Source organism: Euprymna scolopes, chromosome 10, assembly GCF_053919585.1.
Source record: "Euprymna scolopes isolate OS-2025 chromosome 10, ASM5391958v1, whole genome shotgun sequence".
NCBI lineage: Eukaryota > Metazoa > Mollusca > Cephalopoda > Sepiida > Sepiolidae > Euprymna > Euprymna scolopes.
The window spans coordinates 16,286,484-16,312,716 of NC_136491.1; the positions used below are offsets into that span (position 1 = coordinate 16,286,484).

General features: G+C 36.1%; 1 protein-coding gene across 4 annotated transcripts in view; it reads right to left on the reverse strand.

Annotated features, from left to right (window-relative positions):
- Positions 1 to 26,233, reverse strand: part of LOC145285817 (uncharacterized) — a 90,431-nt gene that overhangs the window by 47,693 nt on the left and 16,505 nt on the right. For all 4 annotated transcript variants that reach the window (XM_080134235.1, XM_080134236.1, XM_080134237.1 and 1 more), the window contains exons 2-4: positions 18,108 to 18,818; positions 12,977 to 13,074; positions 4,394 to 4,609 (exon numbers count right to left, since the gene is read on the reverse strand). In XM_080134235.1, coding sequence (XP_079990361.1) covers positions 4,394 to 4,609; positions 12,977 to 13,074; positions 18,108 to 18,806 — 1,013 coding nt within the window. In that variant the 5' untranslated portion in view covers positions 18,807 to 18,818. The remainder of the gene's footprint in view (positions 1 to 4,393; positions 4,610 to 12,976; positions 13,075 to 18,107; positions 18,819 to 26,233) is intronic.

The following is a 26,233-nucleotide window of genomic DNA, read 5'->3' on the forward strand; positions in this document are numbered from 1 at the left end:
CACCTGTGGAACTGTTCAGCTAATCTGCTTTCCAGCTGACTATAACATGGTCATCTTCAAGTCCAATGTAAACAAGTTCTTGTTGAGCCGTCTACTTAATCGAATTTTACTCAATTTTCACCAACAATCACTATATTGTCTCAATGACCACTGTATATTCAGTAATGCTTATCGTCAAGTGGCCTTCGGGCCTTGATAAGTGATGACTCCCTTGTAAAAAAAAAAAAAAAATTAAGTGAAAGATTTACTGAAACATGAATCAATAAATTGAAGGAAAATATTCCCCATATTGTCTCCGGTTATTTGTTTTTATACATCTCCTCTTTCACTTTTCTGCTTTTTCCACATTGTAAACAGTCTTATTAAATACCTACATATTTCAAAATGGAATATTTCTTTTCTACACTTGTTCATACAGTTTTCATGTAGACACATTAGGTTCCTGCAAATGTTCCTTCTTACATATATGTACATCCTTTGTGGTTATAAAAATGATTAACGCAACCCATTCTTAATAAGTTTAGTTACTTCCTGCATTATAAAAATATAAAGCGGGCTATAGTAGAAAAGTGCTTGAACCTGGTTATATGGCGTTATAAAAAATAGGACAGAACTACCCTCGTCACATGACCTTAGTCTGTCGCCAGTCTTACTATTAGTTAACTTGGTAACCATTTATATACTTGAGTGAAGTGTTAGTGTTTAGTTATGCCACTATGCCAGTATTCTTAAATAGTCACCCATCTAAGTACTAACTATGCTCATTATAACTTAACTTTAGTGATCAGAAAAGAATTAGTGTGTATTAATATGATTTAGTCATAAATTACATAATGTTTTATGCAACCTAACAAAGTGAATCTAATTAAAAAAGAAACAAAAATAAATTAAAAAAACGTATAAATTGGTATAGAAAGCAGAAAGAAAAAATAGAAATAGATTTGTTTTCTCAATTTGCTTGATTACTTGAAATGTATTTGTCCGATAATTTTTTTACCTATTAAGGACAAATATATATATATATATATATATATATATATATATATATATATATATATATATCGTCAAATTATTGATAGTGTTTTCAGTTAGACGAGTGTTTCTTGTGAAAGTTTGGCAAGGGGGGATCATAGATTGAAGCTCAGTCGAACACTTTCCATGAAAATAACAATAAAGCAGAGACAAACTCGCAACATCTCTTCTGTGAAATAGAGGTTGCAGCGAAGAGAAAAGGACATCTCTCACGAGGCCACAAAGTCTATTTTGAACCCTATCCAGGCAGGATAAGTCCTTTCTAGCAGCTCCTGCCCAGATGTGGCAACATTATTCCATCCTTGGATGTACTTGGCTCTTATATAGATAGAGAATTGCATCAGCAGTGAGATATCTACTGGATCGACCTTGGCAACAGATTTGATGTACGTATTCCATTTAAGATCAGAAGTAAAGGTCAAGCCCAGAAGCTTGTCAAAACTTGAGGCCTCCCCAAGACGAGAGCCATTCATTTTAATTGATGCCAGATGGGTTGGGATAGAATGCACACTTCTGTTCAGGATCCTATTTGTTATTTACCAAAACTGGTGGGAACCAAGCCGCTAATCAGCTACTTTGGATTTAACGGACTGAGCATATAGCTCTCTTGCATTTTTTATTACTCTTACAGTAGTTGCCGGTGTTCCTGAAAGCAGCTTTAGTCTCAGTGCATCTATTACGTTGGTAGCTATGGAAAAAGTGATTTCTGTGCGCGATGGCAGCAGCACATTCTGGGGAGAACCATGGCTGGCTGTTAGGTTTTTGTTGGAATTTTTTGGATGGTATGAATCGGTCTATACCTACAATTAACCATTCGGTCAAGTCTGATACTATAAATGACACATACTTTTTAAACATGGAATGCAGCGGTAGATCAGATATGAATGTATGAAAGCTATCCCAGTCAGCCATAGAGTATCGGTATACAGTACAGTGGAGAGGTACGTCTGAGGACTTATTACATTTCATTTTTATCTTAACTGATGCAACGGAGTGGTCGGAGGATCCTAGAGGAGATAGAACGGAACATGAACATAGCTCAGGGGAAGTTGAGAGAAAAAGGTCTAGAAAGCCTGCATACTGACCGGTAGTATCGGGCACACTGGTGGGCTCACGAACAATCTGACTGAGGTCATACGCAATGACAAAATTATGACAGAACCTCCCCTCATCATCTGTCTTATTTGAGTGGGTCAGCCATTCCACATTATGGACATTGAAGTCACCGCAAACGTGAATGCTAGCGGAGGGATGTGCAGACAGGATGTGGTCTATTTTCTCCGATATACTCTTAAAGATAGTAACTCCGCTGTTGTGGGGGCGATAGACGGCAAATATAAATGCAGTGGTGTAAACAAGTGCAACCCGGAAGCACATATAAGGTAAATTAGGGTCTTTTCTGGAGATATCCTGCCACACGAGAAGCCATCTTTAATGTAGGCACATATTTCATGCCCATGGCGATCTTGGGGGTCAGATTTAGATGATATATTTATATATATATATATATATATATATTATAAGCTCTATTTCCTTTTCGGTTTTATTGAGCTTTTTATATCTGGCTGAGTTTATTTTACTTGTAAATATTAACTCTTTAATATTTATAATATATTTTAAGTTTACCATTTTGATTACCTTAGTAAACTTATTGTAACTTTTATTTTATATATATATATATATATATATATATATATATATATATATATATATATATATATACATATACGCACATTGCTCTTTATTATACAGTGGAGGATGTATACTGCACGATTATTATGTACCTCTCTACAAGCAACTATAATAGAGAAAAGGGGAAGTTGTTGAATTGTGATGCTGCCTGTGGTGACACATTTTTAGACTGGAAGTTGGTCAGATTTGCAATTGAACTAAGACTGGTCAATCAAGATGTAGAAATTTAAAAGAAAAAAAATGGTAAATATTCTTTTCTTTTATTTATTACTTATCATGGCCAAAAAGCCACACTGAGTGTCAGGTGACTGCTGAAAAAACACTGTGATAATCGATAATGAATTTGAGTCGGGTTTGATTATTTAAGAGGACAGCTTGAAAAGAATTTGTTCAGATTAGACTTGAAAACAACCCTGTCATAGTCAGCTGAGATTAGCCCATAAATGGATAGTTCTAAGAAAGAAACTTTGTTCATGAAATTTGTTTAGTTTTATGCACAGATAGAGAGTAAGGAGAATTGTTAACAGTTGTTTTAGATAGACGGGTGTTTGTTGTGAATGTTTTACAGAAGAGGACCATACATAGAAGCTCAATCAATCCTCTTGCCATTAAAATAACAATAGAGCAGAGATACCCTTGCAACATCTCTTTTCTTAGAAAAAGGAAGGAGGAAGGGAGGAGACAAGGTCCTCACCCAACTAGATTTCAAAGCCAATTTTGAACCGTGTTAAGACAGAAAAGAGTACTCTTAGTAGCTTCTCCTCAAATCTGGCAACAGTATTCCATCTGAGGATGAATTTGTCTCTTATACAGGTAGAAGATTGCATTGGGTGTGATATACCTTCTGCAGGAAGATTGATTTTTACTACAGTGACTGTGGAGACTTTGGGGGTTGCTGACCCTTGTCTATTCACATTACCTTAAAGAAATAACATTGGTGGATTACATTTTGATTAAAAGATGAGTCTAATAAACCAAAGTGACTTGTAAAGCATGTCTCACCAGCAACAATTATGCTCATGGGAGTGGGGAAGGGGGTGTAATATTCATCATTGTGGCTAGAAAACGGTAGACACAATTGTTTGTTTTTCATTAATATATAAAAATACAATAAGAATGTCATATTTTGTTTTTGAATTTTTGAGATAAGGATTGATAATTCATATTATTTGGACTATTGTTCTCATCTTAAATGTTATTTGCACAACATTTCAGCCGATGTAACCATCAACCTTTGTTAAGGCAAGGATCTATGGCATAGTGGATAAAGTTGGTAAAATTCAGTTGTAAGTTACACTCTTCTGGAGGTTGAAGGCTCAACCCTCAATGTGGGCAATATCCAAAATACAATTGCGAATAACTTAGGATTTCTACCTGGTTATGTCTGATGGAATGATGCTACTCTCATGGATTAAATAAAAGATTCCATTCAAAATTCCATGTAGAATTGCGAGTTGGACAGAAAGATTCCAGAATTTAACAAATACACTTGAAGAAGGTCAGAGGTTACATCGACCAAAACATTGTGTGAAAAACATTCAGAATGAGAATAGAAGTCTGAATAATCCAAATAATACGAACGCCATATGTATTTGACATTAGCTAGAGTATGGTTAATTACAGCAAAACAATTGGCAGTTTGTGATTGAACATTTCAAGTTTATCTCACCTTTTTTTACCATTGAGCAGGTCAAACAACTGGCCACAGTAGATCTCATAGTAACTCAGCCAAACGTGGAAACCACTGCCATAACGTTCACTCTCAATGATGGAGAAAATGTCTTCAGCTGCCAACAAATACAAACCAGGTGTGTCTCCAGACCCCATCATTGTAAATGTTTTACCTGCACCTGTCTGACCATAAGCAAAAATAGTTGCCTGACCTCTGCAAGAAGAGAAATAGAAACAAGAAAAAAACATCATGATATTTTCTGGTTATCAAAGGAAAAATGATGAATATTAATTACTTTATCAATTAATATTCATAATTATGTAATTGCATGTAGAATGATTTGATATATATATATCTTCTTTTTTTTTTTTTTTTTTTACACGAGTGTCACCACTTATCAAGACCCAGAGGCCACTCGAGGATAAGGGTTAATAGGTATACATTAGTCATTGTGATTTTAGCATAGTAAACAGTGGGAATTTTGTAACTTGGATTACTTACGGGGACGATTCAATTAGAACTTGTTCACATTGGACTTTTTCTTTTTTTTTTTTTTTTCATAGGTATCAACACATTATCAAGGCCAAGAGGCCACTCAAGGATAAGGGTTAAAAGTGTACAGTAGAAATTGGACAATATAATAATCATTAGTAATGAAAATTTGTTAAATTTGATAACTTATATGGAACGGCTCATCAAGAACTTATTTACGTTAGACTTGAAGACAACCATATTGTAGTCAGCCGGAAAGCAGGAAAACGGAAGACAATTCCACAGGCGTGCAGTTCTAATAAAAAAGTTTTGTTCATGGAATCTACGTTTAGGTTTAGGCACAGATAAAGAGTGGAGGGAATTATTGATAGTGTTTACAGCTAGACGAGTGTTTCTTGTGAAAGTTTTGCGAGGGGGGACCATAGATTGAAGCTCAGTCGAACACTTTCCATGAAAATAACGATACATCAGAGACAAACTCGCAACATCTCTTCTGTGAGATAGAGGTTGCAAGGAAAAGAAAAGGACATCTCCTACGAGGCTACGAAGTCTATTTTGAACTCTATCAAGGCAGGACAAGTCCTTTCTAGCAGCTCCTGCCCAGATGTGGCAACAGTATTCCATCCTTGGACGTACCTGGCTCTTATATAGATAGAGAATTGCATCAGCAGTGAGATATCTACTGGATCGATAGAAAGATCCCACCATTTTTCCAGCGGCCTTGGCAACAGATTTGATGTACGTGTTCCATTTAAGATCAGGAGTAATGGTCAAGCCCAGAAGCTTGTCAAAACTTGAGGCCTCCTGAAGACGAGAGCCATTCATTTCAATTGATGCCAGATGGGGATCAGAATGTTGATGATGTAAAGAGAGAAGCTTGGTTTTAGATGCATTAAAAGTAACCAGCCACTCCTTTCCCCATTGTACTACATGCTCAAGATCAGAGGAGAGAGAATTGGAGAGAACTTGGTCGTTTACTGTCTTAGATGTGCTGCCATAAATGGTAGTGTCGTCAGCATAAATGTCTACAAATGATGTAAGGATGTGATTTGGAAGATCATTAATGTAGATCAGGAAAAGAGTTGGGCCCAGGATGGACCCCTGAGGGACACCGGCATTAATACTGTGGGCTTCTGATTTTTGCCACTCAACTACTACTCTTATGAACCTATCAGAAAGAAATGATTTAATAATTGAGAAGACATTTCCAGCTATACCATAGCTGGAGATCTTATGAAGTAAACCTTTATGCCATACCCTATCAAAGGCCTTAGATATGTCAAGAGCAATTGCCCTAGAAAGGTTGCCTCCGTCGAGAGATTTGCTAATCCTATGAGATATAACTGTAAGCACATCTGCTGTAGATCAAGCAGAACGGAAACCATATTGAGTGTCACTAAAAAGGTTATTTTTGTTGAGATGGTTGATTACTTCTGTATTTAACACAGATTCCAGCAACTTACTCATGACACACAGGAGACTTATTGGCCTGTACTGAGAGGGGGATGAGCGATCACCTGAATTCTTAAATACAGGGCATACTGATGAAATTTTCCAGGGAGATGGGAAACTATTCTCCTTAAGACAACGTTTAAATAGTTTTGTAAGTATGGGCGCTAGTTCAGGTTGAAGTTTTTTGAGTACTATAATTGGAATACCGTCCGGGCCAGTTGCTTTACTGGAATCAAGGTTTTTGATTAGCTTGGCAACATCACGTACAGATATACGTATATCACATAGTGTGTTTTCAGATACAGGAGGAAATATTGGGGGTTGGCGGCCTTGATTGCAAAAGGTAGAATTAGCTGCAAAGTTCTTGACAAAGAGTTTGCCTTTGTCTGATGCTGACGAGATTACCTCAGGTCCATTGATGATAGTTGGGATGGAGCACACGCTTCTGTTCAGAATTCTGTTTGCTATTTGCCAAAACTGGTGGGAACCAAGTCGCTGCTCAGCTACTTTGGACTTAACAGATTGAGCATACAACCATCTTGCACTCTTTATTACTTTCTTACAATGGTTGCTGGCAGTCCTGAAAGCGGCTTTAGTTTCCATACATCTATTACGTTTGAAGCAGTGGAAAAAGTGATTTCTGTGCGCAATGGCAGCAGCACATTCTGGAGATAACCATGGCTGGCTGTTAGGTTTTTGCTGAAACTTATTCGAGGGTATGAAACGATCAATACCTACAATTAACCATTCCGTCAGGTCTAATACTATAGAGGACACATCCTTTTTAAATATGGAATGCAGAGGTAGATCAGTTATAAATGTACGGAAGCTATCCCAGTCAGCCTTAGTGTATCGATATACTGTACGATGGAGAGGTACGTCTGGGGACTTATTACATTTCATTTTTATCTTAATTGATACAACAGAGTGGTCGGAAGATCCAAGAGGCGACAGAACAGAAACTGAACATAGTTCAGGGCAAGTTGTGAGAAAAAGGTCTAGTAGGCTCGCATACTGGCCGTCATTGTCGGGCACACGGGTGGGTTCCTGAACAATCTGAGTGAGGTCATAGGCAATGGAGAAATCATGACAGAACCTCCCCTCATCATCGGTTTTGTTTGAGTTGGTCAACCATTCGACGTTGTGAACATTGAAGTCTCCACATACGTGAATGTTAGCTGAAGGATAAGCAGATAGGACTTGGTCAATTTTCTCAGATATGCTTTTAAAGATAGTAACTCCGCTGTTGTGGGGGCGATAGAGAGTAAATAAAAATGCTGTAGTGTGAGCTAAAGCAACCCGGAAGCACATATAGGGTAAGTTAGGATCTTCCCTGGAGATGTCCCTACCACATGGAAAGCTATCTTTAATATAGGCACATATTCCATGCCCATGGCGATCTTGGGGGTCAGATTTAGAAGTTAAGTTAGAGTATCCTTTAATTGCGAACTCTTCTAGGGAAATAGCCTGTCCAATGCCAGTTTCACTTAAAAATAAAAGGTCTGATTTAGTCTCCTGTAATTGGGTTTCAACCTCTGGAAGGTTAGAATGTAGACCCCTGATGTTGGAGAAGGAGACATGGTAGTAGGGGTCTACGTTGGAAGTTGGAGAACTGGGTTTAATCGTGTATTTTTTCTTGAAACTTGTCATGATGAAATTTTGAAATTTGTGGACTAGGTCGTCAGATTTACTTAGAGCAGGACAGAGAGGGGAAATTAAGAGAGAAAAAGAAACAAAGAATTTTTTTTTTTTTTTTGTAGCTAATGATAAGGTAAAGCCGTAACAATTACCCACTAGTATGGCATCGAGAGGCCCCACCAGAAGCTACTGCATGGTCCAGAATCCATTCACCAAATGGCAATACAGCAGCCCCAGTACTTTGCACCTGCTGATAGGACAGCCTCCTTAGTGGTTAATCCAAGGTTCGGGTCCCTGACTATCAGGTGGATAACGTCAGCCCAGACAAAACGTTTACCTCCAGCACCCTTACTAGTGACATGGCTACAAGGATAGACATAGAAACAGAAAATTTCCGCCATCTCAGCCAACTGTTCGCACAAAATACTGCCAACCTAGAAAACAGCTTTTTCTTCTCCCTTTGTCAGAAAAATCACTCATTAAAAAATGAGGACTGAGGGACAAATAAAAAGAAGCGAGAGTAACAGGAGCTGCCGATAACGCATCCACAATGCGTTTTTACTATCTACTTATATATAAAAGGCACTGTGTGTGTGTGTGTGTGTGTGTGTGTGTGTGTGCGCGCGTGTGAGTTCATTCCCTATGGACTCCAAAACGACTGAGCTGATCTTTATGAAATTTCACAGAAAGGTGCTTTATATGTCTGGGAGTGTTCTTAGAAAGGATTTGTATCAGAATGCCCCTCCGATAAGTATCAAAAATTGATAATCAAAAAATTCCATTAAAAACCGGAACGAACCAATTTGGATCAAAATTAACCCTTTCATACAGCCTAATATCACAAGTGCATTTGAGAAATTTTATCACTGCACAAGCAGAAGGGCCTGGCATAGAAAATTAATAGTAGGTTCTTTAATAAGACAGGGGTGTGTTCAAAATAAATGTTTCTGTTAGGAGCACAATCGACCATGACTTGACTACTGCATTCTACACTTTAATTCAAGTCATTATATGAAAATAATTTGATAAAATCAACAGTATGTTCTCTACAGTGCAATGTAGACTACAATGTATTGTAGAGTAAGTAACTGCAGGAAAGCACGTGAAGCTTCCTCCTGGCGTACTGCAGTGGATTCCTAACTAAAGTAAGCAATCAATTGATTTGATGGAAAATGAACAATTCTAATTATTTCGATGACAATAAAAGTATTCGAAGTGTAAAACATTCATTGATCCTCATTCAATTCTGAGCAACATCAATTCGCCCGGTTAGTATATATATATATATATATATATGTATATTACATCAAAAAATGCGAGCATAAAAAGTAATATGATTAAGATTAAACATAAAAAAGTAAAAGGACTAAAAAAATAAAAGGACTAGTTATTAAAACTGGAAAAGAAAAAAACAAGATATTCTAGTAAAAAATATAATAAATTTATAACTTAAATATTGCAGTATTAAGAATTTTTTTAAAATTCAATTTAGCATTATATATAAATTCTTAATGCTGCAATAGGAGTTACACATTTGTTATATTTTTGACTCGGATATGTCTTTTTCTTTTCCAGTTTTAACAACTAGTCCTTTTACTTTTCTATGTTTAATCTTAACCATATTACTTTTCATGCTTGCATTTTTCTATGTAATCCATGATTTTTCCAGGCTTTGAAATAATATTTTCTCTCTATTTCACTTGTTACTGTGAATTATTAGCGATAGCACAGCTGAACGATAGATCGGGACAATGGTGAATTATTAGCGACAGATTTTTTTTTATATCTAGTTACATCATCATCTCTGCCATTCCCAGCCGATTTGAGGTAACATAACAGATTTGGTTGCTATGGTAACTAACAGCCAATCAAAAAAACTGTCGCTATGTTCCTTACACGTTCTGAGAATGTTTTAACACAGTAATTTTATTATAACTTTTGTTTTATTGAATGAAAATTGAAAATTTTTTTTCAAAATATAGCTGAGACGGTTACCTATGACCTGTAAAAATTGTTTGAAATTTGGTTGCAAAACGAGTGAGCGGTAAAGCTTAAAAGCAGTTCTAAATGAGTAAAACTAACACTTAACCATATATTCAAACACTACTGTGTTTGAATGATATAACATTATCAACATAACACCTAATACCAGAATTAATTAGCTCCCTTGGACACAAACTTGGGTTCCTATTTACAATGCCTCCCCACGGGACAGAGTTAGACACCAAGGTCAATTTTTAACATGGAGAAAAGGAACAAAAATTTAAAATTGTCTCAGTCGTGAAGGATTTCTCCTCCACTGAGAAATGGGACAAGAAATCAAAGTGTATCATCTGAAGAACAGATGCTACACTTTGATCTTGGCCCGAAGACGCAAAGTTGTTTCTATAATACTATTATTATTACTACGCAAAGGGTTTCTATAATACTATTATTATGAAAGCTACTATCCATCTCAAAACTATTAAGAAAATACTTTTAAAAATATTGCTAGAATAAACATAATTGGCAAAATATTGAGTTGTCCACCAGTTGTCTGTACTTATATTTATGAAATTATTTGATGAATATGATAAAGGATTTTGTAAAGATTTTTAAAAGCCTTATGTCCAGGTGACGATAATAAATTTAGGAATTTTTCAGAAAGTAGATAATAAAAATGTTTACTTGACATTAAAAAAACATAAACTCATTATGTCATAATAAAGCCAGATTATTGCATAAATTTTGCAAGACCGTAAAATTGAATGACTATAAAAAGCCAAATTATAGAGAAAACTGAAACTATGAAATGTTTACAGTTTAAAAAGAAAAGATACATAAGTTCAAAACCATTAGAAATAAAATTTGCAATCCAGAAATGTACTTCCAAGGAACAGGACCTTCTTCTTCATCAATTAATGTCTATTTTACATGCCAGCATGTGTCAGGCAGCTTTTAGAAATTGAATTCCAAACTAATCTATCTCTGTCCAGGTCTGCATTTATCCCACTTTCTCTCCAGTCTATTTTTATCATTTTCTCACACATTTTCTTTGATGAACTGAACCTGCTACCTCAACTGTTCTATATCTACTAATCCAAGAACTCCCATGCATTCTTTCAAGATGGCCAAAAAATCAAAGTTTATTCTTTTGCACACATTTCTCTATACTGTCCAGATTTAATCTTCCATTGAAGTCATCAGAACTAAGCCTCACTTTAAGACTCATATTACACATCCATCCTATCATCTTCATATAATTTCTCTCCATGCAACGCATGTCCTCAACACTCATTGGCCAGGTTTCATTTTCATACATTATCACACCGTGTACACACATCTAATAAACCCTTCCATTGGTCAAAGTGATTACTTTCTTTGGATTAGTAATGTAAAAAGTTCCCTGAACTTATTCCATTCATTCCTAACTCTAGTAATCATACTAGCACCTGCTCCACCTTGTGTTCCAATGGTTTCACCAATGTGACAAAATTTCTTGACAACTTCAAAAACTTTGCCATCCAAATATATTTTCAATACATCTGTTCTTATTTATCTTCATTGTCTTATAATTTTTTCACACAAACTTGTTATCATCTCTCAACCTACCATTAATTCCCCTGCACGTTCTTGTATTCCAATGCTTACAAGTACTACAAAAATTGAGTTTCATCCAACTCCCTTTCCACCAATTGGGCAGGGGAAACTTTCCAACATACAACCATTGATCAGCATTTTAGTCTTGGTGACGTTCACTTTCAGACCTTGACTTTCCAGAACATTCCTCCAAGTAAATTGTTCATTGTTTCACAGCCAAGTATCAAATCATCAACTTACAGCGTCTCTTCTGGACCTTCTAACACACAAATGAAAAGCAATGGATTTTGTACGGAAACCTGATGTACTCGTATGTTAACATTAAAGTTATCAAATTACATATACCAATTAAACAGAGATAATTCAGTATTAGACATTACATATTAATGAAATGGAATTTTGCAAGAAAGAAAACTATTTAATATACTATTCAAAGAGTTTTTTTAAACAATACACACAGATAAAATCAATGTAGTGAAATCAAAGTTAAACAATTTTCTTAGAACAGTGTCAAAATGACACAAGTAAAAAATATAAATGAAAATCTCAAAAAATTTTTATCTACATTTAAAAATAGATGAGGACTCTCCACTAAATCTGATTCCCCCCCCCCCAAAAAAAAAAGAAATGAAATTCTACTTTTTTTAGGAGATTAGGCAATTTTAGAACTGGAAAAGGAATCAGTAATTGCATTGAAATTGGGAATTTAGAACAGACTCAGCAACTGCATTGGAACTGGAAAAAATATAGAAATCATCTCATCAATCATTCATTCTCAATCTAACAGACTCTAAAGGAGGAAATGATGCCCCTTCCTGGTTTGTAGATCGAAAAGGCATCTTTTTTGAGTTACATATAATTGTTGACTTGTATAATTGTTGACTTTTTAAGTAAAAATGACTACTGCAGCCAAAATCTTATTTAATCATTATAAGCAACAGGCTAAAAAATAATCATAAACAGCTTACACAATTCTATGGACTTGCACCAACACAAATGAGTGTAAAGATAAGCAGATGTAAGATGTACGGTTTAGCATTGATGAATGCCTTTGCAAAAGCTAAGGGAATGATCTCTTCCATTAAGTTCATCATGCAGCAAATCATTAACCCTGGCATTTCAACGTCTCTACCTAGTTTATATGTGAACACAAGACACATGCATAAAATGTAACTGATAAAACAACTAAATGGATAAACCATTAGTACAAATACCAAGTTTATAATTTTGATGTCTTTGATGTAAACCAAAAATAGTGTAACAACAATCTTCAATGAAGTGACATATTTGGATGTGCCATGAATGATTTATTAAAAAAAAAATACAAATGAAATTATAAAGCAAGCCAAAGAATGTAACTACAAAAAAACGGATAAATGATGCTGCAGTAATGTCAAAATAATTGGAGAAACTACTTGCTTTTCAAACACCCATTCAACCAATGGCTTGGCTGCATGGACATACACTTCTTCATTGCTGTAATCCTCTCCAAATGCATCATCAAAGTAAAACTTGTGCTGAAATTAAAAATAAAACTTTTAATCATTTCCTAAAGTGAATTGAAAAATTCAAAGCACGAGGAATCTTGAACTTTTTTTAAGCTAATCATCCTTAAAACGTTTTTCTATATCAGAAAGTAGATGAAATTTGATAGCAATTCTTTCCAATTTTTCTGAAAATATCAAACGTTTGATCTTGCATAGCTATGAGAAAATTAGTTGGTATATCACTATCTAATTAATAATTTCAATCACAAAAAATGTAGAGACTATTAATTGATGAATCTATAATAATGAGTTTGAAATAGAATTTTCGTTGCAAACAGATTGAATAAAAGTATCTTATTTTAAATGTGTCTAATCAAGTTTGAAATAATACTTTCATTGGCCTGTCACACGATTAAATGAGCATTTTCATTGATCTTCTCTCAAGTGGAATTAGTGTCATGTTTAAGACTAAATTGGCATTTTCCTAGGTCTGTAATGCTTTTTAAAAAAATCTCTTTTATTGCATTTTCACGCCAAACAAGGCAAGTGCCACTTTGATGTAGGGGGATAGTATCAGGGACATAAGCTACAGGGATACTATGTAGGACGTTGAGCAGCAAGATGTCTGTTTACATTACACTTGAACTTCTGCATGTCAGTAGAGTCGGGAAGCAGGAACCCAGAAGGGAATTCTAAAGTCTAGCAGTTCTGGGGAAGAAACTATTAGATTAGAAGGCTTTCTGGCATCTGGAGATCTCTACTGTGTAGGGGTGGAATTTTGCTGCGTGTCGGATTTGTCGGGGGTATTTATATCGAGGAGGTCTCTGAATGTATGTACCAGACACTGAACAAAGCAGGAGAGGGGAGATATATCTAAGACTTTTGACAAGGTATGGCATGATGGTCTTCTCAGGAAAATCAGATCATACGGTATTACTGGACGAATACTTAGGATAATTAAATTTTCTAAAATAAGAGAAGAATCCAGGTTGACCTCAAGAGTCGTATAAGTAAATGTTATGATATAAATGCAGGTGTACCTCAGGAGTCGATCCTTGGACCTTTATTATTCGTGATATTCATAAATGACCTGATAAAATTGTCTCTGAGATGGGTATATTTTCTGACAACACCATGATCTATAATAGGCATGAGGGGAAAACGAATGAACACATATCCAAGGCCATGGCAGAAACCCTAGAGGAAAACTTCCAGTCTGTAGTGGAATGGGGACAAAAATGGATGGTAATGTTCAATGCTGCCAAGACAAAGCTCGTTTCCTTTAATAATTACAAGAACCCTTCTCAAACTCCAATAGCTATGGCTAAAGATAAATTACCTGAAAATACTTTATTCAAACTCCTCAGCTTAACATTCACAGGGAACATGAGTTGGAACAGATACATCGAGCGCTGGTCAAGGTTGCTGCGAGGAAGGTGGGCTCTCTCTACCATGTTAGAAAGTTACTTATGCTTGAAATTATCCTGTACCTCTGTAAGGCCATCATTCGCCCATGTATGGAGTATTGTGGTCATATTTGGGCTGGTGTATTTGTCTCTCCCTCCTGGACAGGGTTCAAAAGAGAGTCACCAGCCTGATAGGTCCTGAACTGTCATCTAGCTTCAACCTATGTCACATCGATGAAATGTTGTATCCCTCTGCCTGTTTTACACATATTTTAATGGTAAATGCTCTGCTGAACTACAAGCCCTTGTAGTCCCTTGACGTAAATACTCCCGTCAAACTCGACAAGCAGCAAAGTCCCACCCTTACACAGTAGAAACTCCTAGATGAAAAAAAAGCCTTCTATTTTAATAGTTTCTTCCCTAGAACTGCTAGACTTTAGAATTCCCTTCCAGGTTCCTGCTTTCCCAACTGTACTGACATGCAGAAGTTCAAGTGTAATGTGAACAGACATCTTGCTGCTGAACTTCATACATAGTATACCTGCAACTTATGTCCCCGATACTAGCCCCCTACATCAAAGTGGCACTGAGCCTTGTTTAGGGGTGAAAATGTAATTTAAAAAAAAGAAAAAAAAACATCAAACATCTCTGAATCAATCATTTCAAATAAGTATTTTTTAAAAATCATACAAAAATACTTTTTAAGTTAATTTATTTGATATGAGTATCTGTTTCATGACCTAAATCATCCTTTTTTATGCTGAACGATTAATTCAAACATAAATTAAAGTACGTTCTCAGTTATATGATATTTATAATATTATAGATAAACTTATGTTGATATTTACCTATAAATATGGAGGAATGTGGATTCATACCTTACCCTACATTATTACTGCATATATGAACACAACAGATCCAACAAGACTTTAACTCAGCTTAATGATTCCAAATTACACCATTCATATGTTGGCTCCTCATTTGTTTGCTGGTGCTACTATTTTTATTATCTATATATTAATACGATAGTGTGTGTGTTATTTTCTGTGTTACGCTTACATCTGGGTCATTTAATTGTTATGTACTTCCATTTCTTGTAATAAATAATTTTATCAAGAATTCTTCATAAGTTTTGGTTTTGATTATAGCTGATGGCACTCAAGTCATCTATTTTTTTTATATATAAATTTACTAAGAATTCCTCAAAAGTTTTCGGTTCAGGTTCGGTTTTGATTATAGCTAATGGCACTCCAATAATCTATTTTTTAAAAATAATTAATCAAGAATTCTTCATAAGTTTTGGTTTCGGTTTTGATTATAGCTGAAGATTCGGTTTCCATTCAAGCTGATGAACACAAGTCATATAGGAATATTTTTTATTTTTGAAATCGCAACTTTAAAATATATAAAAATCGATAGAATATTAACTCTATAATAATATATACGACATCTGCAAGAATGAAAATATCATATTTAAGCATATTTTATGACCTGACTAGCTTGGATAAATACTTTTGCAGTTTTAACAAAATAGCTACAATAATATCAGTGTCTCCATTTATGCTGAACATCTACAGAATGCCAACATCAATATATTACCTATGAATCAGTTTCCTGTGGAATTTCCACAGGTCTCACAAGTTAATTGATTAAAACCAGTAGTGAGTAGAGGGAAGAGGGATCCTAATGGTTAGGGAGCATCCAATCAGAAATGGAAATAAAATAGAGATTTTTTAAATTTCAACAGTGATAAATCAATCATTGGATGCTCTTCACACTACAGGGGCAATGTGTGATTCTTAATTCTTTTAAAATAGTGTACCTTTCTGCTGTGAGGACAACACCTGAGAGGGCTGGCACTGAGTAGCACGCTCAGAAAGGTAAAAGATTGGAAGGATTGGATAAAGCTCGTTGATAGATCATCTTAGGCTCCTCAATGGTCATCCAGACCACAGGACAAATGATGAAATGGTAAGCCTCTCTGCCCAGAGAAAATGGTGCCCCACCCCACACACACACATGCGTCTGATGTATATGGAGTATGCGTCAAAAGCAACAACTATTTGTAACTGTTCATTTCTGCATTCTCTTGCATCATAACTCATCTTTTCTTCAGATTTTGGTGCATCATCATTATCCAAACAGCTGAACAGATTGGCAGCAAACATTTTGAAATCTACAGCGACAGAATAAACCTCGAGGCAATGGAAAAGATCAATAAGAAGGCCAAAAACCCAATAGAGAGACAACCTCAACAACGAATTAGGTCCTACATGGTTACACCTAGCCAGGGACAAAACAAGGTGGAGGAACAGGGAAACATCCCTCCTCCAAGAATGATAAAAAATCCTGATGATGATGGCAACAACAACGACGATGATGATGATTTTTTTCCAACACCAGTAAATAACTCTAGAATGGGTACAACTATATTGAACTAAGATTTTTAGTGCTATTTAATGAAATATTTACATGGGATATCGTCAGAGATGAAAACTGAGCTTTCGTCACTGAAAACTCATCCCCTGATCCTAAGATACTTTTATACTTTATGACATTTAACCAAGGAGTTGACTCTGAGAATCACCATACCTCTGCATACGACTAAAACTGGAATAATCGTGCGTGCTTGCTTGCTTGCATATTGAATGCATTAGACAATGACAAGAAGAGCAATTGAGGCCATAAGTGGTTGGAGAAAAAGAATCGGGAAGAGGTGAGAGGAGAAGAATAGAGAAAGAAGTAGTAGCAACAGAAGTGTATGACTACAAAAAGAGGATGAACTAAATAAATGCTGTAAATAATGATCATCGGTCTGATCAATCAGAATGTACAATGTATCAAAATTGACTTAAATGATTTTTGTATGATTTTTATTTTTACTCTTTCACCCCAAACAAGGCATATTGCCACTTGGAAGAGAAGAGGCTACTATTTTGAATTGTGTCTAACAGGGGATTGTTGGGGAGTTGCGCAATGAGATGTCTGTTCACATTACATTTAAATTTCTGCAGGTTAGTACAGTCAGGGAAGCAGGAAACAAGGAAGGAATTCTGAAGTCTAGCAGTCTAAGAGAATATTAGAGTAGAAGGCATCTAGGGACCTCAACATTGAAGGGGTGCGATTTTGCTGCTTGTCATGTTAATCAGGAGTATGTATATCAATGGAGCCTAAGTGCTACGTGCCCATCAAAGCACATTCCATTAAAATACTTGTAAAACAGACACTGGAATGTGACATTGCAGTGATGGGACAGACGTTGGAGCTTGGTTGACAGTGCACAACCTATCAGATCTGAGATTTCTTGTTTGACCCTGTCTAAGTTTGAGAGACTCGTGGTAGATGCACTAACCCAGATGTGGCAACAATATTCCATGCATGGGTGAATTGTGGTTTTGTAAAGATATAGGATGCTTTCTGGTGTGAGTAATTTTCTAGCATGGTAGCGGGAGCCCACCTTCTTTGGAACAGCCTTGGCAACGTCCTAAATGTATTTGTTCGAATTCATGTTACCTGTGAATGTTAGACTAAGGAGTTTGAAATGTTAAAAGAAATTGCTATGGAATAGGCTTAACAAGATAAAATTCTGGAGGTTGTGCAACATTAATGAAAAAAATCTTAGCCAGAAAATAAATTCAGAAAAGATTTTGTTGATACCTGTAAAATATACGAGGTGAGATCGAGAGTCTGCTTCCTTTCATTTACTATCACAGTATGGCCATTATGGACTTCAACCACATCCATTGTATTCCTTCGGCACAACGGTCGCTTACGCACACACACTTTAATCTTTTCATCTCTCATGTCACGCACACTACCTGCTCGACCTTTCTTCTTCATTTTTGGGATTCCATAATTGTAACCAGCTTGATACTTTCCTTTTTCAATAAAAAGTATGTTCTGTGGTGAACTACGGCTGCTGTCAGCATAACTGCCAGATGTAATAATTTCTGGATTATTCCGACTATGTATTGTATCCACAGATGATAAGGTGGCTGAATAAGGCAACACTGGGGAAGATGGGGATCCAGCATCTTTCTGGGTTGGTGGTGGAGTATGTGGGGTAGAAGGGAACTCTTTCTTGACACTTTCACCAGGGCTATGGATTCTTTTGCGTGCATTTCTTTGGTATGATGAACCACTGGCAACATGACTTGAAGGATTCAAGACAGAGCGTAACAGATTAATCAATTCATACAGTCGTCGCCTCTCTTCGGTTGTATTAACTCCCAGTATGCCATAGTCCCGAGGCGTTAGTTTAAGTAACGACTCTGCTTTAGATATTCCGTGGTTCAGAAATGTCTCATAGTATTTCTCCAAGTTCACTTCTAGCAGGCAATCATATAGAGTACCCATCTTTTAGACAAACTGCAAGATAGAAAACATGTAATAAGTGTGAGACACTTCAATTTAAATGAAACAAACATTTTATGATATTGTAAACGGCAAAAAATTTATCAAAGTCTGTCCATACATAATACATCACCCAATAAACCATAAGCCTGACATAGATTTCGCTATTAATACAAAATGCATATAATTTTATAAAGTACAAACCTTCAAATGACACATGTCAAAATTTGAGCCTGATCAGATTATTAGTTTACAAATTTTCAGAATAATGGAAAAATCTGAATTTCATATTATTAAAATATTGTTTTCTGATGGGAAATAATACTGTTCAAGAAAAGTTATGCATTGATAAATGTTATTCAGACTCTGCTATGTTGGAAATAATGGTTAAGAGATGGTATGCTGACTCTAAACACAGTCATCTATAAATATAAAAGCGAAAATGTATGTATGTGTGTTCGCTTTTTCTGTGTGTCTACAAAAGGCTTCTTTTAGAGAAGCGATTGGTCGGTTCACAACTTTTTAAAACTTTTTATATCACATATAAATGGTAATATCTCACAGTTAACAATGAAGCTCGCCTGTCTATTTAATTTGGTCGATTTCGGGAAAATAAATATACAATATTTGTCACCCGCCGCATGTGGGTTAGTCTTTTTCCTATAACATCTTGGGGGTGGAAAAAAAAGCGTTCAGCAGTAAATGAATACTATCTCGCAGTCAAACTCATTAAAACGGGCACCTGCTAAATCCAACTAATTAAATAAATTCAAACGTGTTTCTGTTAGCATCTCGCGGTGGGGCAATGGTTAACATCGCACGTTTTTTTCGCACTTTAATTTACAACTTTGCCTCAATGGTTCGGGTTCGATCCTCATACTTACTTTTTTATTTTTAACCCCCCCCCCAAACACCTGGGCAACACCGGGTACCCATCGCTAGTACAGATATAAAAGATGCTGGATGTTTAGATCACCCTAAATTTTGCAGTTGTTCCAGAAAAAATAAAAAAGTATGTAGACTTGTTTGGGACAATCATATACTGAATTTGCTTGAAAAAGAAGAGTTGAAGATGGAAGGCAGTGTAAAGAAAAATACTCTGTCATCAAGATCAGCATATCACAAATTGATGGGAAAACTAAATGAATTACTAGTACACCCATCTTCTTCTATATATATAAAAGCGAAAATGTGTGTATGTATGTTTGTTTGTATGTCTCGCAAAAACTTATAACACGGATCACAGATTTTTGCCAGATCGGTATCATTTTAAACTTCTAACTTTCGCCCGACAAATATCGAAAAATTGGCCAAAAACGTTAATTTCTTCACCCTGAAATCAGCAGTTTTCTACGGTGGGGGGGGTCAACAAAACCGTCCTCTCATGACGATTTCGGTTCTACGCATGCGCAAATGACGTCGGAACCTGATTTAGTTTATAGATTAAAAAAAACGATCTAATTTTGTGGACGTTGTCTTAGCTCAGTACCTTAGAGTGCTGCCTCATTATCTAAAGGTTTTGGGTTCGAATCGTGGTGTGAGATGTCTTCTTTTTTTTTGATTTTTTAAATTTTAATATTGAAGCAGGGTTATTTAAGCCATTTTTCACATGTTTTTTTTTGGGGGGGTACTTTTCAGATTTTTTAACGAAGTTTTAACGTTTGTTTTTCTATTTCGCGTTTTTTTTGTTTTTCCGATTTTTACATTTAACATCGTTCGTTTGCCTTACGTTAGTTTTTTTCTGTTTTTTTTTTTCGATATATTTACTTCGCTTATTCTTATGTTTGGATTAACACCCCCACCCCAGCCGAGAACACACACCTCGAAACACCCGGGCAACGCCGGGTACCCCCCACTAGTATTTTCTAAATCTGCCTCCCAATGATTGTTCACAGACATCAAAAGAATGTGCCAGGGAAAGAGATTCAACTCTAATGAAAAGGTGATATCAGAAAATGAGGTGTATTTGGGGGCAAAAGACGAATTGTTATACAAAAAAGGCAACAAACTGTTAGAGAAGCATAGAAATCAGTGAATCACTTTAGAAGTGAATTATCTTTATGAATAAAAACAAATTTTATGAAAAAGTTGTTTTATTAGTTGGGTCCGGGACTTATTGAGTGATGTGTTATTATATCAACTTTATTTACAACTTGTTGAACAAACAAGAGTAAAGAGTTAAAAAAAAACAAGGTAAAAAATGTTCTGAGGGTTTACTCAAAGAAACTTATTTTTGTCATTACATGTGCAGATTTGTGAGTCTAAGCTGTCGCTATATTTTAGTAGTCCATGACAGTGATTTGCGTTATTTGATGAGATGCCAGTAGCCAAGGAGCTACAGCCAGAGTTCATTTACCAATCAAGAGTATGTGTAGCAGTTAGTAACACCATGTTGTAAATGACATTGGTTTCTATGGCAAGTTGGGGTTCTCATTGGCAACAGTGCTTTAGCTTTCACTCCTGAACAGACAGACACTCGGCACTTGCAGCAAACTCTTTCTGATTGGCTAACATAGACAACCAATCAGTATTAAGTATTTTGTTTCTCTGATGCCGTTATTGTTCCTATTTACTTGCCTGCCCACAAGGGCAGAGTTAGACACAAAGTCAGTTTGTAATATGGGGGAAATCCAGCTTCCCCAAAAGGGGTACTTTAAAAAGGAGCAAAAATAAAAAATGCCTCGGTCTAGAAGGATTTCTCTGCCGCTGATCGAGGGCAGAAAAGGTGACATGCAGCACCAGAACAAATACTACATTTTGTTCCTATTTATATAGTTGATTGATCGTAAATTTTACAATTTATATAGTTAATTGATCATACATTTTACAATTTATATAGTTAATTGGTCGTAAATTTTTCAATTTATATAGTTAATTGATCGTACATTTTACAATTTATATAGTTAATTGATCGTACATTTTACAATTTAAAGTTTGGACAATAAAAGTAAAACAAATAAACAACTTTGGCATGAAGCCCTATAAGAAACTTGGGGGAGATGGATGGGTGCAGGGTCTTTCTAAAAGATCTTAAAAAAGTTGGAGATTGCTCTTCACTGGCACCATTTACCACAATACCACATTCATGCCATGGAGTTAAACCTACTTAATAAATTCACCAGCGTTTTTGTAAAAAATTATGTACATGTGTGCATGTGTGTATATACAAGAATGTTTTTTCTTTTTTTTTTGTTTTGTTCCTAGCCAAAAGGCCAAGGAAGAATTGTTTTTGTTATTACTAGAGCCATGACAATAGCATATTTGTTTTCATTGCTTTTACTCTCGAGTATATATCCGACACAGCTAGAGACAATTAATCAACCGAGAACCACATCACTCTACATAAAAACATATAAGATATCAATGGATATACATTCGAGAGTCAAAACAAGGAAAAGAATATGTTGTTGTCCTAGCCCTAGTTACTACTGCTGAAACAGGGGGTCCACAATATGTAGGTTAGATCTGCATATTTGAACTGTTATAGAAGAGTCTACTTTGCAACCAACAATATTAAAGCAGTGTCTAACGACGTCCGAAAAGGGTCTTGTTAAACTTGCAAGGAACCTCAATGCCTAAATGGCATAATATGGATTTCTATATCAATTAAGACAGGAAGGTGAGTCATGGCACTGCAAGCAACAAAGGAATTTTACTAATTGAGTGAAAATTTTATGGTCATATAAAATGAGTATGAAAACAAGACATGCTTTTGGTATGTGAAAGCATAGGCTACAGTCAATATTAAGTAGTTATTACTTTAGTATTCAAAAAATTGACCACATCCTATCTGTTGATCCTTCGGCTAACATTCACGTCTGTGGAGACTTCAATGTTCATAATGTGAAATGATTAGCCCATTCAAACAAGACAGACAATGAGGAGAGGTTCTTTCACGATTTCTCCATTGCTTATGACCTAACTCAGATTGTTCACCTGTGTGCCTGACACTGATGGTCAGTATGCAAGTCTCCTAGACATTTTTCTCACAACTTGCCCTGAGCCATGTTGATTACATTCTATTTTAATTCATATCCTGGCGCCCATTTTCTACTCTGCAACATTGTGTAACAGGATAAAACTAGTTGTGTACAACGGACATGTCGAAAACACTAAGACGCTGAAAAAGTATTTTTTTAAAGTTTAATGTTGATCTTTGGAGAACTGTTTTTTGTGTTTTTGTTTTTTCTGTTTACAAAGGAGTCACCACTTATCAAGGGCCGGAAGTCACTCGAGGATAAGGGTTAATGAGTGTACAGCTGTTAAAGGGAACATGTTGTAGTCATCATTAGTAGTGGAAATTTGATAAATTGGATTACTTAAGGGGGTACTCCTGCAGTATTTTACCCACCGATTTCACGATCTTAGCCGAGCGCTGATCGACATCCGTCGGAAAACGCCGGAACATGGCGAGCGGTACGATACTCTATCAGCCAATCAGGGCGCTTCAAACGAACGCGCAGCAGACGAATAATTTTCATTGAAATTACACACATAGCGTTTCATTTCAGTTATTTTATTGTTCAAAGTAAAAATACACAGCCTTTCATTTCAGCTATTTAATTTAGCGATAAAAAAAAAAAAAAACCGGGAGCTGTTGGAAACATATTTATGCGAATTTATGTGGAGACAAAAATTTGGACACAACCCTTTTGTCTCCATAATAAAATCAAATTGCGGAAGGCTACCCGGTTTGGGAAGGAGCTTCTTTCCACATCCTCTGAAAACCCTTTGCTCCCTACTTTGCCTCTACAGTCAGTAGAAAATCTTCCAGTCGGAACTAAAGATAAACAGTAATTGTTGTCCCCCCCCCCTACAAACATTACTGAAAAAAACAAAAAAACATTGTTGTTACTGTTTAATAACGTTTTGTTAAAAACAAACAACAAAAAAAAAACATTGAAGTGTTTATTACTGTTGCTTACCCCCCCCCCCCCCAAAAAAAAAGCTATTGGAAAACAAAATGAACCAAAAAAAAAAAAAAAAAATATTCAACAAAATAAATTTATTTTACTTTAAAAACACTTACGGTAAGTGTTTGTGATTTATTTTATCCAAATTTTTTGTATTAATTTTATCCATTTTGTTGTGTGTGTGTAATATCTTTTCCTTGTAATGTTGTTGCTATTCACATACTTTTAGCGTTCTTGCACCGTAGCTCCGAATTCTCGGCTTTCGTCGGCGTTAACGCCGAAAGCGTTCGTCAACGCTCGGCTAAGATCATGAAATCGGTGGGTAAAATACTGCAGGAGTACCCTTAAGGGGATGGCTCATCAAGAATTTGTTCATGTTGGACTTGAAGACAACCATATTGTAGTCAGTTGGAAAGCAGGGAAACAGAACAGAGTTCCACAGGCATGCAGTTCTAAGAAAGAATCTTTGTTCATGGAATCTACGTTTAGGTTTAGGCACAGATAAAGAGTTGGGGGGGATTATTGATAGTGGTTTCAACTAGATGAGTGTTTTTCGTGAAAGTCAGGGCTGGGGAAACCACAGATTGGAGCTCAGATGAGCACTTGCCATAAAAATAATGATAGCATAGAGACAGGTTCATAACGTTTCTTCTGTGGGAAAGAGGTTGCAGGGTAGAGAAAAGGGTATCCCCCACTAAGCTACAAAGTCTATTTTGAATTCTGTCAAGGCAGGATAAGCTGCTTTTAGCAGCTCCTGCTCAGATGTAGCAACAGTACTTCATCCTTGGACGTACTTGGCTCTTATAGTGGCAGAGAATTGCTTCAGCAGTGAGATATCTACTAGAGTGGTAAAACGATCCTACCATTTTTCCAGCAGCTTTGTCAATGGATTTGATATATGTGTTCCATTTCAAATCAGGAGTGAAGGTCAGATCTAGAAGCTTGTCAAAAGACCAAGACGAGAGCTTTTCATTTCAGCTGATGCCAGACAAGGATCAGAGCATTGATGATGGAAAGATAGAAGCTTGGTTTTAGATGCATTAAAACTAACCAGTCACCTCTTTCCCTATTGCACCACATGATCAAAATCAGAGGAGAGGGAATCAGAGTCAACTTAGTCCTTTATGACCTTTGAAGTGTTGACATAGATGGTAGTGTCGTCAGCATAAATGCCTACAAATGATCTTAGGATGTGATTTGGAAGATCATTTATGTAGATCAAGAAGAGAGTTGAGGGACTCCATCATTAATACTCAGAGCTTCTGATTTCTACCTATCAACAACTATTCTTATGAATCTATCAGAGAGAAATGATTTAATAATTGAAAAGACATTTCCAACTATACCATAGCTGGAGATTTTGTGGAGTAGATGTTTATGCGATACCCTATCAAAGGCCTTTGATATGTCAAGGGCAATTGCCCCAGAAAGGAAGCCTCCATCAAGAGATTTGCTAATCCTATGAGATATAACTGTTAGCACATCTGCTGTAGATCTAGCAGAACGGAAACCATATTGCATTTCACTGAGGAGGTTATTTTTGCTGAAGTGGTTGATTACTTCTTTATTTAACACAGATTCCAGCAACTTACTCATGATGCACAGGAGACTGGTTTGTATTGAGAGGGTTGGTTGGTTGTTTTTATTTTACGGCATATCAACCCTTTCCGGGTTATTTAATGCCGAATCCAAAGATTTTGAAAAAATTTTTTAATAGAATATATTTGTTGTTTTCACGTTGGTTTCTATTTAACCCATAGTTGGGACCCTAACAGGTACTACCACTCCGGGTCAGAGTGGACCTGGGAGCAATGGTAATTAAAGGGTCACTCCACACTCCCCAAAGCCCACAAGCTGAGGCCTCACCACTGGATATAGTTTAAGGTCATATCCAGGACCCCCATTGAGGGACTTTTACCCTCTGCAGGGGGACAGTCGGCGTATTCTAATGCCCCACCGACAGGGCCTGTATTGAGAGGGAGATGATTGATCACCTGAATTTTTAAATATGGAATATACTGATGAGGTTTTCCAGGGTGTTGGGAAGCAATTCTCCTTCAGACAACACTTAAACAGCTTTGTAAGTATGGGAACTAGTTCTGGTTGAAGCTTTTTGAGCACTATAATAGGAATGCCTTTAGACCCAGTTGCTTTACTGGAATGGAAGTTTTTGATTAGCTTGGCGATTTTCGATGAGCTAATCAAATATTTATCAATTAAGAACAAGCAATTTTTAACTGTGTTTATTACAATTTTAAATAAAACTATATTTGAGTTGATGTGTAAGAAAGAAAAGTTTAACAAAAGTGCCATAGACATGTGCATCAGCTACGCTTTTATGTAATAAATTCCACATTTTATGTGTACTAAGCGAAATAGAAAATTACTTTCACCGTAATTTGTTGCCAAAAACAAGATTAAAAAAAAAAAAAAAAAAAAAAATGACTAATTTGTTATTGCGGTCACTCTTTATATTTTATATTATACTAATCTGGGTGTCCGGTATTGCCCGAGTGT